At 38.9% G+C, this 18,007-nt stretch overlaps 1 protein-coding gene across 4 annotated transcripts in view; it reads left to right on the top strand.

Annotated features, from left to right (window-relative positions):
- Window positions 1–18,007, top strand: part of LOC149257136 (DUF21 domain-containing protein At2g14520-like) — a 478,430-nt gene that overhangs the window by 378,402 nt on the left and 82,021 nt on the right. For all 4 annotated transcript variants that reach the window (XM_089413642.1, XM_089413638.1, XM_089413641.1 and 1 more), the window contains 2 exons: window positions 7,930–7,976; window positions 8,085–8,364. In XM_089413642.1, the coding sequence (XP_089269768.1) occupies window positions 7,930–7,976; window positions 8,085–8,364 (327 nt within the window). The remainder of the gene's footprint in view (window positions 1–7,929; window positions 7,977–8,084; window positions 8,365–18,007) is intronic.

Raw genomic sequence — 18,007 nt, 5'->3', positions numbered from 1 at the left:
CACGATGGGTAATAGGACGAAATGCACCCCAGTAGGAAAGGGAACTGTTACATTCCAGACAACGACAGGAGATAGTCTTCAAGACACTAATGTACTGCATGTGCCAGGTATGGGAATGAATTTGATTTCTGTATCTCAATTACAAGATAAAGGATATGATGTGTACTTCATTAGTAACAGAGTATATGTCAAGCATCCTAAGTGGAAAAAGAGGGCCCAGATTGGAACTCGAAGCAACAAGTTATACAAGTTGCAGCTCGAGTCTCCTATGGCACTGATAAGCAATAATGTCAGTGGAGAAAAAGACTTAAATGAACTGTGGCATAGAAGGATGGGACACTTACATCGTGGGGCGTTAAGGATTCTCAAGCAAACTGTTACCGGGGTTCTAGTGCTTACTACCAAGCATGATAATACATGCAAAGGCTTTGTACTAGGAAAGTATGCCAAAACAGCTTATTCCAGAAGCAAGAATAGAGCTAAGAGTGTATTGGGCTTAATACACTTAGACATCTGCGGTCCAACGTCTACAAGAGCTATCAGTGGTGCTAAGCATTTTGTCACTTTCATAGATGACCATTCCAAGAAAACATGGATTTATTTCTTAACAACCAAGGATGAGGTCTTTGATCGGTTGAAGGAGTTTAAGGCTCTAGTGGAAAACCTGACAGGAAGGAAGATCAAAATATTGCGCTCCGACAATGGCGAAGAATACACGGATAAAGACTTCACAGATTTCTGTGCAAGAGAAGGGATCATAAGACAATGGACAACACCTTATAATCCAGAACATAATGGAGTCGTAAAAAGGAAGAACATAACTATTGTTGGAGCAGCAAAGGCGATGTTATATGATCAGAATCTACCCAAGTTTTTATGGGCAGAAGCATGCAACACAATTGTATACATTCAGAACAAGACTCCTCACAGGGCTTTAGGAAAGAAGACGCCAGAGGGTGTTTTCACGGAAAATAAGTCAGAAGCGAGCCACCTCAAGATATTCGAAAGTGTGGCTTATTGTCATATTCCAGAAGAGAAGTGAAGCAAGTTAGAGTAGACTGTTGAAGTTGGATATCTCGTGGGTTACAACGAGACTTCAAAGGCGTATCGAATCTACATTCTGAGTAGTATGAAGATTGTAGTAAGGCGGGATGTAGAGTTTATGGAAGATAGAGCTTTCAGGAAATCTCGAGAGATGCCTTTTGAAGAACAGGCTGAGGATGCACCTCTGGTCCAACAACATGGATTAGATCTGGTAGGAAGACAGGTATCTGGTTCGAGCACTGTAAGCAGTATTATCATCTCCTCAAGAGAAGAGGAGACATGAGTGTCATAATAGGTACAACAACAGGAAGAGGAACAAATGGAACCTCCCACCGCCAGTGGAAGGACTAGCCGAGAGGTATGACAGACTTTGAGGGACGCAGAGGAATGTTGATTTGGGGTAGCATTGGATGTTCTCTAGCCACGAATTGGTGGAGAGGTTGGGGCACATGAGATCTCCAATACCTAGAAAGGGTTTGGGCAGATTCTATACAGATCAGGAGATATTAAAGTAATTAATATTTTTAATGCAGTCCCTCAGGGCTCACGCAGGGCCAAGCAGACGCAGCCAAGTGTTGTGCAGAGCCCTAGAGGGGCCAGCGCAGCTGACGCAAAGGCTCCCAGAGTTGACGTAGGGCCTCTTGTGGCTGACACAGGCCAAGAAAAGTTGACGCAGGGCCAACATGAGACAGAGAGGGGATGGCGTAGTCTAGATTGAGCAGACGCTGGGGTTGTAGGAGCAGTTTTGTGTTGAAAAGTTGCTAGAAGGATTTTCCGGGGTTTCAGCCAAGAGATTTTTCTCAAATTGTGAGGTATAGCTGCTAAGGAAATTCTCTATTGGGTAGGTCAGTTTCGGCACCCAGATTGTACTATGATATTGCTGAATAAGAAAACCCTCAGATAGCTGCACCAGTTTTCCCGCATTGGGTTTTTCCAGGGACATTGGTCCAGAAATAATGGTGTCATGTGGTGTGTTTGTTCTTGTTTCTTTTAGTTGTTGATCTGTAATATGTTGAGCATGCCTTGGTGTTTATTTTCAGTATTTACTTTATAAATAACTTGTTAAAGAAAAATAATAAGTATGTAGGAATAAATCAGAAAAGGTGCATGAAGGGTTTCTAAGCTAAGTAACTTAGAAAGTTCAACAAGGAATTCATTGGAGCTCCTATATTTGAGAAAAGGCAGCATAGACAACTTGCCAGGTACCAAGCATTGGTAGCTCAGGTCGAAGAACCTTCTAGTTTTCATGAATTTGTACAACACCATGTATGGGTGGATGCCATGGTAGAAGAGTATAGTTCCATTATGACAAATGATGTCTGGGAAATTGTACCAAGACCAGAGAATATATCAATTGTGGGTTCGAGATGGATCTACAAGATCAAGTATGCTGCAGATGGCAGCGTAGACAAGTATAAGGCTAGGTTCGTCGCAAAAGGATATGCTCAAAAGGAAGGAATAGACTATGAAGAAACCTTTGCCCCAGTAGCTCGATATACCTCTATCAGATCCATTATATCCCTTGCAACACAGATGGGATGGGAGATTCACCAAATGGATGTCAAGACAACATTCTTGAATGGGGTGATAGAAGAAGAGGTATATATCGAACAACCAGAAGGTTTCGAAACACATGAAAAGAGAACTCATGTGTGTAGATTGAAGAAAGCCTTGTATGGGCTGAAACAAGCACCCAAAGCTTGGTATGGTTAAATTAACAACTACTTACAACAGTGGGGATTGATCAAGAGCGATGTCGATCCCAATGTTTATTATCTGTTGGTGGAATGCGAGTCGTTAATTCTGGTATTATATGTGGATGATCTATTTTAAATAGGATCATCCAGACTCATAGAGGATTGCAAGAAGAACCCGGAAACAGAATTTGACATGAAGGATTTGGGGCTAATGCACTACTTTCTGGGATTGGAAGTTTGGCAGTAGGATGGTGAGATCTTATTTGGGCAAGGTAGATATGCATCAAAAATCCTGAAAAGATTCAGAATGCAAGATTGTCGACCTATGGCTATGCCTATGATTACCAATTGGAAGAAAATAGATGCTTCCAGAGACAACGAAGTGGACCCCACCTTAAACAGACAGCTCATTGGGTCGCTTATGTATCTGGTCAACACCAGGCCAGACATATGTTATGTTGCCAACACACTTATTCAGTTCATGGTGGAACAGAAAGGGCACACTGGGCAGCAACAAAGCACATTTTCAGGTATGCGCGGGGAACAGTCAATTTTAGATTAAGATACACCAAGGGCGATGATATCAAATTGAGTGGATTCATTGTTGCCGATTAGGCAGGAAGTTCAGGACAGGAAAATTACCACTGAGTATTGCTTTGGTTTGGATTTGGGATAACCTTCTGGTGAATTAAGAAGCAGAAGTTTGTAGCATTGAGCTTGGCTGAAGTTGAGTATATGGCAGCTAGCAAAGCAACATGTGAAGCTATATTGCTCAGGAAACTGCTTGTAAATCTATTCAGGAAAAGGATGGAATCGGAAAAAATCTTTTGTGATAATCAGAGTTGTGTCAAGCTCTCTAAAGATCTAGTGTTTCATGATCTCTCCAAACACATTGATATTCGGTGTCACTTTATCAGGGACTGTGTTCAGCGTGGGGCGGTACAATGGGAGTATACTCCCACAGGAAATCAAGTAGCAGATGTACTCACCAAGGCTCTAGGAAGAACAAAGTTTGTTCAATTTCGGGAACATATGGGTATGTTGGAAAATCCCTTTCAATAGCATGATGCAACATTTGAGAGGGAGCTGTAGTATAGATGTAGCAGTGGCAGTGTCATGGGCAACAACAACACAGTGTTGGTGGCAACAATAGTGCAAAAAGGGGATGCTTCAAAGACACAGAAACATGCAGTTGGACATTGTTGCTAGAGCACTTTCCTCGCTAAGAGGGAGTGTTAGTTTTTAGTAGCATCGGATGTGCTCTAACCATGAAAATTGATGGAGAGGCTAAGGCACATGAGTTCTTAAGAACCTAGAAACCGTTTGGTGAAATTCCACCCGGATTGTATTTTATTGAAATAATTAATATTTTTAATGGGGTTCCTAACTCTAAACTTAGGAAAATTAAGTATTAATGGGTATTAATTAAAATATGGTTGAGAATGTTCTAGAGAGCGGATCAAGTCAAGATTTAATCTTAGCCGTTGATTAGAGACTTAATCTCAGTCGTTGAAGTCTTAACGAGAAAAGTATAAGAAGGAGGCTTGGGGTTCATTTGAAATACATTAGTGTTCCACGGGGACGCGTCCCCCAGGGTTGGGTGCGGGCACCCCTCGCACCCCATGCACTCAGGATGGGGGGACGTCTAAGGAAACGTTTCCCCACGTCCCCCTTTTGGGGAGACGCAGGGAGACGCAGGGGGAGACGTTTTCCCAATGTGGGGGACGCGACACCCCAAAAGGCTCAAAATGGGCTATGCGTGCCCCCCTTAAATTTGCTTGTAAACAATGATTTATGACAGGGAAAACGTAGTATTTGACTATATTTCCCTACTAATGCTAAGCTATTCATGGTAATGTTAAATTCTTAAAGTAAAAGTGACATTCTCCTTTATCTTTCAATTTCATCCTTTCACTTAAATTTTTAACATTACCATGAAATGACTCCGGATGTTTGAAAGTGGTTCTGACCTCATTGGATTTCATATGGAGAAAGTAGAATTTTAGACCTCACTCAAAATCCAGCAGACTAAACAGTTTTTCAAGGATTCAGGATTCGATGGAGTGCAATGTTTCCATTGCATTTTGTCATGTACAAGGGTATGGAATTGGTATTTAATCAAGAGTACCAAGCCCTTTGTGTACTTTAGAGTGAATTTTAGACTCATCACTCCATTGTTTTTGAGTTTTAATCATATCAATTTACTATTTCAGTCTTTAGATCAATTTTTCAGGAATTCAGGATTCGATGGAGTGCAATGTTTCCATTGCATTTTGTCATGTACAAGGGTATGGAATTAGTATTTAATCAAGAGCACCAAGCCCTCTGTGTACTTTAGAGTGACTTTTAGACTTATCACTCCATTGTTTTTGAGTTTTAGTTATATCAATTTACTATTCCAGTGTTTAGATTTTAGTATCTATTATAGTCTATTTTGCTTAGTACTAATTAGATTCTAGAATGATAAATGATGAATTTTAATTTTAAATCAATTTAGAATCTAGAATGATGAATGATGAATTTAATTTTTAAATCAATGTAAATTCGAGAATGGTGAATAATGAATACTGAATATGGATCAGAGTATTTCATTATTGAATCTCATGGTTTATGGATGAATCATGTATGTATTAGCAAGGATGATGAATATGGATCAATGTATTTCATTATTTAATTCAATTATGTATGTATCATTCTATTTATGCTTTCATTATTGAATATGAATTTGAAATATATATATATATATATATATATATATATATATATATATATATATATATATAAAAAGGAAAAAAATTATATACCCCGACGTCTCCCTGTCCCCCCTAAATTTCCCTAAAATTTGAGGGTACTCCCACACGTCCCCCTTGTGCGTCTCCCCGTACCCGCGTCTCCCCGTCTCGGAGACTTGGTGGAACATTGAAATACATAGAGAGTTGATCAGTTAGTTTGATATTCCTAGGGTAGGGTTTGCTAAGGAATTCGAACAAGTGATCAAGCAGTGAGGATTATAGGCAATACTAGGAGGAAGTGATTTCCAGTTCCAGTGAATATACTTCAGATAGTGAAGCATCAAAGAGCCAGCGCAGTGCCAAGGAGGGACGATGCAGCGACTGGAGGAGGTTGACGCAGAGGGACATCACAACAACTGGAGGAGGTTGACGTAGAAGTGCTGGGGGATAGCATAGATCAATGCCATGAATCACTGTGGGTGACTGGCAGGAGAAATCTTGATTTCTTAGCAGTAGCCAAGCTGACACAGTCAGAGGGAGTCTCCACGTAGAAGCCACGCAGTGATTGCGTAGGCTCACGTAGACACTGCGTAGTGGGTCATCCAGGCGCTGGGGATAGTGCAAAATCTCCAAATTCTGTGTGAGAGAATTCTCAGTTATCTTCTCTGAGTGGATTGCCATTTTTTCCGAGGCATCCAGATTGTATTAAAAAATTTACTACCAATAATAGAAACACTCAGATCTGCTGCACCGGCTTTGCCGCATTGGGTTTTTCCGAGGACAATTGTCCAAAAAACAAGTGTGTCAATGTGATTGTTCATATGCTGGTGTTTCTTTTGCCTTTTAATTTTCAGTTCTTAATTTGTGAAGTCTGCAGCTGAATTTATTTTGATATTTACTGAAGCATTGGTGAATAACTTATTATTGAAAATAAGTAGGAGAAATAAATCAATTATTGTAGCAAAATTTTCACAAAAGGAGGGATAACTGGAGATTCCCCAGAAACTTGAGGGAGGACAGCACCAGGAGCCACCTTAGAAGGAGCCGAAAATGGGACAGCTGCGGGAATATTCTATTCAGTAGTTTGAATATCCAGTCATGTTCTTCGGCTTCGCCCCGACTTCATCTTCCGCTGGAGAGCTCCATGCTCTCGTGTAACAACGTTAAGTTCCACCAGTTTGCTGAACCTGCAAAAAAAGCTACATGAGATGTCTTCTAGTTCAGTAGTTCCTCGGCTCCATCACACACTCATGAGTTTCACTCGATCTCATCTTTCCCTTGGAGATGAAGCTTGAAGCTTGCCAAATGCTTCATGTATAAGAACCCACAAGAGGTGCCTTCTTGTTCAGTAGTTCAAATATTCAGTCATGTTCTTTGGCTTCAAAACACTGATTAGCCCACACCATCTGTGATTTGCTGGAAATATCTATGATGTGTATTCTGTGAATTTTACTGTGTATTTTGGAATAAATATACATGATAAAATTTTCTGAAGCAAATACCCTTAAAATTGCAATTACATTAATCTGGGATATTACAAAGGTATCCCTCTCCAAGGCCTGCTAGATTTTGCAGCAACAGGGATGATTAAACTTTTGTTCTATATTTTCCCAGTTATTACTCTTTTATAAGCTAATAATGTCCTTGCTTTCTCATAGATAAGAATTCTAAACTTCACTACATTTTTCTAATTCCCTTTCCCATGAAATGATAATGAACAATCCCTAGTAGATTCCAATATTACAAGGATGATGTTCTTAATGTCCTACATATTGTAAATGTATGATTTTGATAAGTTCTAAAAAATAATGAAATATTCATATTTCTAAATTTTAGAATCCTATCTCAACAACATTCATAAGCTTGCTCTCTATATGGTGACTAGCTTGTAATATTGATTTTGAAATTTATTTGTTTTTATCATGATTTAATTATATGGACATTGCTACTATTCTCTATAAGCATCACTAATTAGATCAAGTTCAATGTCAATGATGTCACTTGCTTAGCTGTTATTGCCAGTTATGGCTTTCAACAAAAATGAAGTCAGACAAATGACCCTAAAAAAAATCAGGTTTATATTGCCCCTTTCTAAAGCCTTGGGGACTTTTGAGGATCGGGAATTTTCCACATTGTCATAAAAATAACGACTTTTAGTGGTGGTTTTCTAGGATTTGAAGTTGTGATTTTTCATCTATGGTTCTAGTAGTTACTTATAGTTAACCAACTGTTGGTGCGATCTGGCTTAATATCTAGGTTATACTAATTAATGTCCTTATAGCATATGAACCACCCTTTCTTTGAAATATCTACAATGACACTAAGATTTTGGTAGAAGTTTTCTTTATCAACTTATGTCTGTGGGACTGTACTATATTCCTTGTTAGACATCGAAGTTGTACATAAATGCTAATATTTCACTCACTAACGTGTTGTGTTTGTTCATGTGTTTTCAGGAGGAAATATTGGATGAAACTGATGAGTACATTGATGTCCATAACAAGTAAGTGGATGAACACAATACTGGGTCAGATTTGGTTTTTTTATGTTCAAGTTTAGCACTGCAGAAATGTAGGAAGCATAATTTGACAGGTGCTATATGACAAATCAGGATAAAGGTTAATATGCTGGCAATGGGAAGAAGGTCCCCTTTGACTTTATCGTCACCCACATCAGCATTCTCTACTGCAGAAGCTTCTCCTTTATCTTCAGTTCAGCCTACACCTCCATTGACATCACCTTTATTACGTTCACCCATTTCACCTCATCCCCAATTACCTGGGCCAAAGCCGACATTATCAGTCTCTCCGAGCTCTTCACTATCAGGTTCACCAATATTTCTGCATGGTTCTAGATTACAAGTTCTGCAACATGAAGGTGGCTCAAACTATGTAAGTTTCTTTTTAACTTTTTCCACATCACAGACATTTGATGTCTTATTTTATGACATTCTCCATGCTTTACAAAATGAAGAAAGTTCATTCCTTCCTCCTAGAGTTAAGAGAAAACACATATAGTGTTTGAGAAAGTAAAAAGGATTTTGATGGTATTTGAACTACTGTGTGGTTACAAGTTTTCATGAGCTTTAGAATATTTGTAACATACCCTAGGAAGAAGCCAACACTGTTCTCAGAAATTGGAAAATAGTATATAGATTGCCAATGCAACACAGTCCTTTGTCAGGTGTACCCTTGCAGTTTGTGTTTAGACTTGACTGTAATGGTCAAAGGTTAAAATGCATGATTTTCAGGAACTGGGTTGATTTTGGTGTTAAAATCTAATTTTTAACCAATGTCCTTTTATTTTTCCATGGAATGGGATTCGGGATATGTGCAATCGTCTTTACTAATTCAGAGGCATAAAGACAAGAAGCGGAGAAGTCATGGATTTTGAGAGTGATATTATTGTTAACTTGACTTTTCTCCTTAGTGTTGTAAGGAGGTAGCTATAGTGAAATGCAGAATAATAGTTCTTGTAGAATATGATGACATCAGAATACCAATTGATTGTTTAGCAGATAAATTTTTTATTAATGACCAAATTTTCTGCATTCATCTCAAATCGTTTTTGGAGCCTGCACCTGAAAAAATATCTAATAAAAATGGAAAATATTTGCTTGAGTTGATTTTACAATGAGAAATTATTCTATGCTTTAGCTTAGTGTCTGATCAAAGTTGCTATGTAAATTAGCAAATTCCTTGAATGCAACACCTGGAGATTTATCTTCTAGCTGTTAGCAGTTTATTTGCCTTCAAAATTACAATTCGAAAAATAACGATAAATTCACTATTGCATTCTTCACAATAAAAACATTGCAGAGATATAAAATATGGAACTGAGAAATAGATGCACACACGCAAAAATATAACACCGTTATTTTATGACAATTGCCCCTGGAAAAACCCTGAAGGGAGAACCAGTGCAGTAGATGAGGGTTTTATTAGTATCTTCAACAATTTAAGAGTCCAATGAACTACTTGTCAATCTGGAAAAGCTCCGACAATCTTCTACTGACAAAATAATCTGGAAGACACGCTTGCCGCCTCCTGCAACTAATCTGGCCCTCTCTGGCAAACTTGCACTTCTCTTGCTGCTCTCTTTGCAGTCCAGAAATGCAAACTGGCTGCGTAGATAAAATTGTAGATAAAATTGTACAGCCTCATAAATACCTCCAAGAAAGTCATCTAGCCTCCCTATTCCTCTGAAACCCACTTGCTATGCCTCCAGGACACTGATCCGACAAATGGAAACTAAAGCGTGGCTTCTTTGACAACTTGCACTAGGTAAATTGGCTAACTCGCACTGCTGTATTCAGTCTCCCTTGCAGATGAATTCTACCTACTCTTTCCTGTTTCCCGAGCACTAGAAAATGCTAAGGAAAATTCCTTTGGACTCCTGCTCTCAAATCTCTATTGATCTCTCGCTCAGATGCTTTTCCTAGCTTCAACTGCGCTCTTGTTGAATGCTTGCAACTAGGTAGTCGAACTGCTCAACTCATGGATTGTGTCTTCTCTAATCCCTTTGATCTGCTCTTATAAACTCTCGTTGGAGTTTCAACGACCACAATTACATCTCAACTGATGGCTAAGATCATTTTGACTTCATCAATAGAAGCCTCTAGAGAAAAATCAAACTTCCTTAATTTATTGCTTTTAACTAACCACTTTTCCTATGTTAGACTTAGGAAATATTTTAATTATGACTAATTAAGTTAATTAAGGCATCTCCAAGTCTTATCTTGTGAAACCTTTTCTGGGTTTTTGAGAGCTCATGTTCCTTAGCCTCTTACACACAAACCGAGACTAGAACACTTGTCTGTTGCTACCATATCCGAAAGCTAAAACTCCCTTTTAGCGAAGAAGGTGCTCTCCACTATACCCGTGTGTTCTCTGAAATAGACAAACTTGGCACTCCCCAGGGCCTTCGTGAGTATATCAGCCACCCTATGTCACACGGTTCGAGTTCGACAACGATTAAGTTCGATTTGAATTCGAATTTTCCGATCAAGTTTGAATGATGTTCGACATTAGGTTCGACTATACATATTTTTCAATATATACATATACATGTATCTATATATGACAAAATAATAAAAATTTCAAAATCGGTCCATAAACACATGAATACAAATTCTTATTAGTAAACATACATGAATAATGTAATCATTTTAACATCTAGTTAAATTTAAACATACACAATAGTAGTTTGCAAAAAGAAATGACATAATTTTAAGTCTTCAAAATTTAAATGAATGTCAAATACCGTAATCTTTTAAAAAATCACATAATCAAAACATAATCAAAATTTAAACATACACATTACAATACAACTATATTAAGAACTCATTGTAGAACATCTTCAAATTTCAAAATTTTAAAAAGGAGTCATAATGTACTCATTTTGTTATAATCCATAAAATTGTTCTATGAAACTCAAAAACATAGATAATATATGATTATGGCCTACTTGTAACATCAAAAAGTGCTAAATCATCTTGAGCAAATGGCCTAGTAAAGCCACTAGATAGGTGATCATGATAATGCCATCAAAGTCATCATAATATCATCAAAGTCATCAACACATGGAATTCCATCTTTTGGCTCATCTAGTGAGTCACCATCAATGCTAATATAATAAGGAAGTCATAATGCCAAGTAGTTATAATCCATAAAATTGTTCTAGGAAATTCAAAAACATAGATAATCTATACTTATGGCCTACTTATATGATCAAAAAGCTTTAAATAATCATGTGTAGATGGCATAGTAAAGGCACTAGAATGGTGATCATCAAATTCATCAGTAGATGGAATTCCAACATTTGGCTCATCTAGTGAGTCACCATCAATGCTAGTATCATCTTCTTCTGGCTCTAGTTCAATGTCAAACCATGGCTGGGAGGAACTAGATGCATCTTTGGCCACACTACTCAAGGCCAACTTCAAATTACTGTGAACATAAACAAGGTCTTCCAACCTTGTAGACAATAATTTGTTTCTTTTCTTGGACTGGATATGGTTAAAGCTACTCCAGTTCCTTTCACAAGCATAGGCACTTGATCCCTGGCTCAAAATACGAATTGCAAAACGTTGCAGTTTAGGAGTCTCTGATCCATAAAACTGCCACCATCTCCCTGGAGGAATATTGGGCCTATCTTGTACGGCACTAGACCTTGAAAATATTCCCTCTTCCAACGTGTATGCTCGGAGCTGCTCTCTAATTCTCCTGCATTCTTCTAGATCAGGGACCAACCGTTCAACTGCATCATAAAGGCCATTCATGACTTCTGCATCATTTGTTCTTTCTATCCCAAAGAGTCTAGGATCCAAATAACAAGTTGCTGCATGTAAAGGACTATGCAACATCTTCCATCTTTCATCAATCATCTCCCATATTGCAATGTACTCATTTTCCTCATTATTAAAAGGTTTTGCAATGGCTTCTTTAGCACGATCCATGCCGTCATAAACAAAACCCATGGAAGGGGTATCACTATCAACCATGCAAAGCATATCAAGAATTGGTTCACATAATTTTAAGACCTTCTGAGCATTGTCCCAAAAAGCATTCCCTAAAATCACCTGTTCCAAATCCTTTTTTTTAGCTTCCTTTGAAAGATGAGACTTTTCCCACTCATTGTTGCAAAAAACACCTCTTATAATCCCTTTTTCTTCAACTAGCCTTTTGAGAGTAATATAATATGTGGCAAACCTGGTGTCACAAGGCCTGAGCAACTCTCTAGATGCATTATTCTTGCACAAGCTCAATGTGAGTTGATGGTTAAATATGAAGTGAGAAATTTGTTTCCCCCTCCGAACTGTCTCGTTAATCCATGGAAACTTTGCCAAGTCATGTAACAATAAGTCAAGACAATGAGCAGCACAAGGTGTCCAATATATTTTTTCTGTATTTATCCATGATCATTTTTCTTGCTCCGACACAATTTGAAGCACTATTAGTTATAACCTGGACCACATTTTCTTCTCCAACCTCAAGAATAGCTTAAAATTTTGAAAATAAATTCAGAGGTCTTCTTATTCCCTGATGCATCAACTACTTTAAAAAAAGTACCCCTTTAGGGCAATAAACCAACACATTAATAAGAGGTCTATGATTCATATCTGACCAACCATATGATAAAAGTGTGCACCCTGTTTCCTTCTAAGAGTCTTTGATCTTCTGCAAATTGTTTGTAACTCTTTCTTTTGATCTCTTCAGAAGAGTGGTCCTTATAGTCTCAGAACTAGGAGGGACATATCCTTTACCAAAACCTGCCATCATCTTACATGCATTGATGAAGTAAGGGCTTCTTGCCACATTAAATGGAATTGCAGATTCAAAAAACATATCAGCTACAACATCATCAACTTCTTGTTTCTGCATGGGCTTCCAAAGAGAATTTAATGTAGCTGTCCCACTTGATTTACCGATCTTTGACTGAGATGAACTCCCAACACCAACCGTGCTTGAAGAAAGTGCAGAAAATGAATTGTAATTCATTGTAATTTCTGTTTGAACACGTTGTCTTTTGTTTTCATTCGTTTTCTTAGCCTTTTGTATATTGTCATAATCTTTCTGAAGTGTCTCCTTGAGCTCTGCAGACACATTCTTGCAACCTTCAACACCACCTCCTTTGCCATTAGTGACAGAAAGTAAGTGGTCCATGACTCTAGTTAAAGATCCAAAAAACTCATTATTACATAGCTTGCATTTCAAATGCCTCCCATGAGGCCCGTCCAATTTCTCCACATATTTCCATCCTTCTGCCGTTGACTTTGGAGGTGCCATGACAAATATGTCTGCATTTTTGTTGGCAATGGCATATTAAGATTAAAATTTAAATAAATGATAAAATAGTGAAATTCAAATACAAATAAAACTTGATATTTTGATTAAAAAGTAAGAAGTAAAAAAATCTATTGAATCATACTAGGTCCTAGGATACATGGTTTTGCACAATTTTCTTTTACTTCTCATTCTCTATTTAGTGAGATTGAATGCCAATCCTCAAGCAAGCACAATTTTCTTTTACTTCTCAGTCTCTATTTAGTGAGATTGAATGTCAATCCTCAAGCAATCATTAAGTTCAATAGCAGCCAACTCTCAAACCCACAATGTTCACTATGCAAATGGAGATGCATGAAATATTCAAGGAGATAAGCTTATTTTCTGATCAAGGTGAAAGTGACATAACTTCAGCCTAACAATATGTTTTTTTAATATAAATTCTAATTTGAGTTTAGACAAATTTTAAATCTTCCTCCTATATTTTTTTCACAATCACTAGTGAATATTTTTATTATAAAAGGCTCTAGCAAAATTTGAGAGAGGAATTACAAAAATTTCTTGTTACCGGATACATAGAGAGGTGGTAGACTAAGACTTAAGTATACTGTATGACTGTCATACTATGACACAAAAAGAACTGAAATTAATTAGACACTAAAAGTTAAAACTACATCAGGCTCTGCTAAATACTAATGCTTTGCTCCTGAGTACACAACAGTGTAGCTGATACATGACGAACATGGTAACACTGAAATTTTGAGTGTAACATTTGTGTGTGAATTAGGCTCCAGACACCTTTGATCAATTTGATAAAGTTCCTCAAGTATGCTGAAACTTCTAGCTGAAGGGATGCAGTTATGATGTTTTTATTATATTTCTACAATGTCGTATTAAGATTTTTGCAGAGCTTTTTATTAAAGGGAATGAGAAAATTTCTCTTTGTACAAATTTGTTAACAGAAAGTATCCTTTAGAAAAACTATCTGAGAGGGTAAATCTTTCCTTCAGATTAAAAAAATAGTTTAAGAGGTGTTCCAGTTTCTCGTAAAGAAGAAAGTAGAAAAACTCAAAGAATAGAAAGAGTTAACAGGCACTAGAAAGACTAGGCAAATTCAAAAAAGCATTTCTGTTCAAATTGCTATAAATGCTACACGCAATCCCTTAAACTGAAAAAGCTGCAGGTATCCATAGTAAGTACGCACGTAGCTGAAGATTTCAGTGAGCTTATACACACCTCTGAGTCATAAAAGTAATGTAAACATCTAGCATGATCAAGATTCAAAACAAACAGGAGATAACAACATTCTGTTTGCACAGTCTAAAAGACCAAAAATTATATAGGATCTAAACTGCAAATGACACATAACAAGATCTAAACTGCAAAGGCTCACTACTAGCCTCTAGGAGAAGACAGAAACCCTTGTATATGGATAATGGCAGTGGACAGAGAGCTAGTTTCCTTTCCATACACATCAAGTAAGAAGCTTGAGAACAGAGCTCAAATAAGGCTTCCACAAAGGACTCGTTTACAGATCACTGGTGGAGCATAACAAGGTAATGAAGGTCCAAATCATGTGGAGCAAAAAGTAACAGTTCATCGACTCGACTCAGGAAAACAGGGCAAAAGCCCCTTGATGGGTTCCAGAGGAGATGAGGTGAGATATGAGTTGTGACTCGTGAGTGATTTTGATGGCATAAAAAAGCCTCATAATGCAGCAGTTTAGCTGAAACAGAGCTGTAAGCTAGCATTGACAAATGTTTTATCAAAAGGGACTGTTAGCCTGAAAGACGGCTATAAGTTGTACAAGCAGCATTTCCAAAAGAAAACAGGGGAACACTCAGAGTCACGGGGGGGTGGATTCCAGAGTGTCTAGCCCAAGAGGGCAATACCTAAGGCAACCTAAATCCAAATGAATGATGATTGAGGAGGGTGCTTGAGGACTTAGGGTAACTCTGGTTTTGGGGTTTTAGTTGTGGCACATAAATTCCCAGATTTAAACATGTAAATTTCAACCTATATAAAGATGAATAACAACAAGATTTCTTTAAGCAAAGGACAAATTTGAAGTCACAGACTCACATATGAAGCTGGAAATTCCAGATTTATAAACAGAAATGGGTGAATGAGGGCTTATTAGACTTAAATGGCAATCTGAAATAAATAATTTTCTGCTATAAATTTCCAGATTGTAAAACAGAAAATAAAAGTTTATTTTTTGTGTGTTTTTTGGATGGTTGAAAGGGGAGGACTATTGCATATTTCCTAGATTGGGCATATGGGTCAAATGGACTTCTAAGAGAGTTATTCCAACAAAGTGTTAGAGTTTATGATAGCAGCAAACAACACATTATAACAGTCCTAAGTTAGTTGGAAACTTTACTAAAGTGCAAGAGGAAAGGATCTAAAAAGATCCACTTTCAAGCTACTTGTTGCCCCTTCAGAGAAACACAGTTAGAGACACTCTAATGTTGCTGCTTGCAGGAGCTCCTAATCCACGTGACTCAGATATCAGATGATATAAAAATATGAAAAAATTACATAGATTTTGTTAATTTTTTCTTTTTTAGATGATTGCAATGTAGAATATTAATATATGTCCAAAGTTTTGAGTCGTTAGCTCAGATTCTATAACTATAAGTTATTATATGATGGACCAGAGGGTCGACGGTACCTGTATTATGTGTAACGTGTTCTAGTCGTCCACACTGCAGTCAACGTCGAAGCTCGAACAGAGGTGCAGCAAATCACAATTCACACTGCACAGCATACGGCTACAGATTACAAGCTCACACGGCAGTGGGCACGGGCTCAGGCAGTCGTGTAGTCAGCGACTAGCAGTGACTGAACTCACAAGGTGCCGGCGTGCCGCTGCAGGACCACACCGATCTCCTTAAGGCTCACACTGCACAACGCAATCAAATGCACAACAATATGCCAATACAAACGCACTCCTGCTATGCCAATACAAACGCTCTGCTAGCTCAATACTCTATTCACTCGATTGACTGTCGACAACTTGTGCCAAATCCTTAGAGCACCATCGTTTATAAAGAAAAATTTGGCGGGAAGCATTGCAGAAAAGCAATATGCGGCCCATGGTTTTTCACGTAAACAGGCAAATAAAACCATAAAAAAAACTGGCGAACCCTAAGTTGAACCTCAAAAAACATCGATCAAATTTGCGTTCAGGTTTGTGTTCGAATGAGTTTTGAATTTGATTAGGTTCGCCTTTTGGGTTCGAATTTCAGGTTCGGCGAACCGGAACGAATTTCAAATTTTTTTTGAGGTTCGCCGAATTTCGAACCTGAACCTTTAAATTCGGCGAACCCTGTGACATAGTCTAGCAATACTCTTCACTGAGTATTACTCTGATCATCCGACATCGGTACTTGTGTTGATGCTAGGCCTTCCTGCCTAACATACTCTGCACTGCTACCTCCTGTACTGTTGCCCATGGTTCTGCCACTGCCACTGTTGCATCTATACAACAACTCCCTCTGCATTCGTGTTGTTGCTAGTCCTTTCTCCCAGCATTGCATCCGCACTGAACCTCCTCTCATCATGCTGCATCGTGCTGCTCGCTGCTGCACTGCAACTCAGTTACTGAGAAGTAAGTAACTGATCTCCCAACTGACCTCCCTGTTAGGCTAGAAACACCTATGTTGAAGCTCCCTCTGCTGCTGATAAGGGCTCCCTCTCTCTGACCTTTGTGCTACTGCAACAACTCCCTGCATCTCGCACTGATGCACACCTCGTTGTGCCTTCTTGCACTGGTTCAACAATCTTGTGCCTCTCGTATTGCTGCAGCCTGCTAGCTCTGCGCTGTCTCGGGACTCTTACACTATAGCTCTCTTTGCCGCTTCATCCACATCCATCTCACCCATATGAACTAGTCCTGCTACTCCTCGTCGGGGCTCCTGCAGCAAGGTCTAATCTTAGAGACTGGGTACCTCAAGGATCCTGCCCCTCATGGCCTGTAGTCCTCCTAACTATAGCTTGATGTCTCCCCACTTCCGCTCAAGTGGTGCGTGTGCAGTCATGGCACAGTCATCGTCTGTCAAAACTTCCTTCTATGCCTGTGCTGGCGTTGCCTTAGTTTCGGAAGGCTCTCCCTTATTCTTCTTCCTTGGGCACTAGGTGGCATAATGACCCGTCTCCCCACAGTGGAAGCACTTGATCTTGGAGAGATCTTTCTTCTTCCGCTTCTCCTGCTTTCCCTCAAATGCTAGGGCCACATCCTCCTCCTCCTGCTTGACCTTGATCCCTTTGCTACTGCTACCTATCTTTGACTGCCGTCTGATCTCTTTCTGGCGAAGAGCTGCCCACATCTCGTCCCAAGGTAGGAGAGTCCCTCTGCCCAGGATGCTCTGGACAAACACTTCCCACTCTTCTGAGACAACATTCAAAGTTGTCCTCACCATAAGCACTTGATTCGGTGTCGCTCCTATAGCAATGAACTGATCTCGGATCTCATTCAGTCCTCTGAGGAAAGAGTCAATTGATTGACCCTTCTTCATCTGATACGACCTCATCTGGTTCTCGAGCAACATTCTTCTCTACACAAAAGTATGTTGGTACAGGTTCTTGAGAGCCTCCCACATCTCAACTGCCGTTTCCTTCTCGGCTATATGTGGTACCACATGATCCTTGACTGGGTCAAGGATAATGCACTTGGCCCTCGCCATCTTCTCTTCGTACTTGTCATTATCATTGGGGTAGAATGGGATAGCTACAAGCTTCAAGGCGA

Source organism: Pinus tabuliformis, chromosome 6, assembly GCF_031772625.1.
Source record: "Pinus tabuliformis cultivar Carrire ecotype Pingquan chromosome 6, CPIR1, whole genome shotgun sequence".
In the NCBI taxonomy this organism is placed as follows: domain Eukaryota; kingdom Viridiplantae; phylum Streptophyta; class Pinopsida; order Pinales; family Pinaceae; genus Pinus; species Pinus tabuliformis.
The sequence above is the reverse complement of the archived record's forward strand: the minus strand, read 5'-3'. Positions and strand labels throughout refer to the sequence as shown.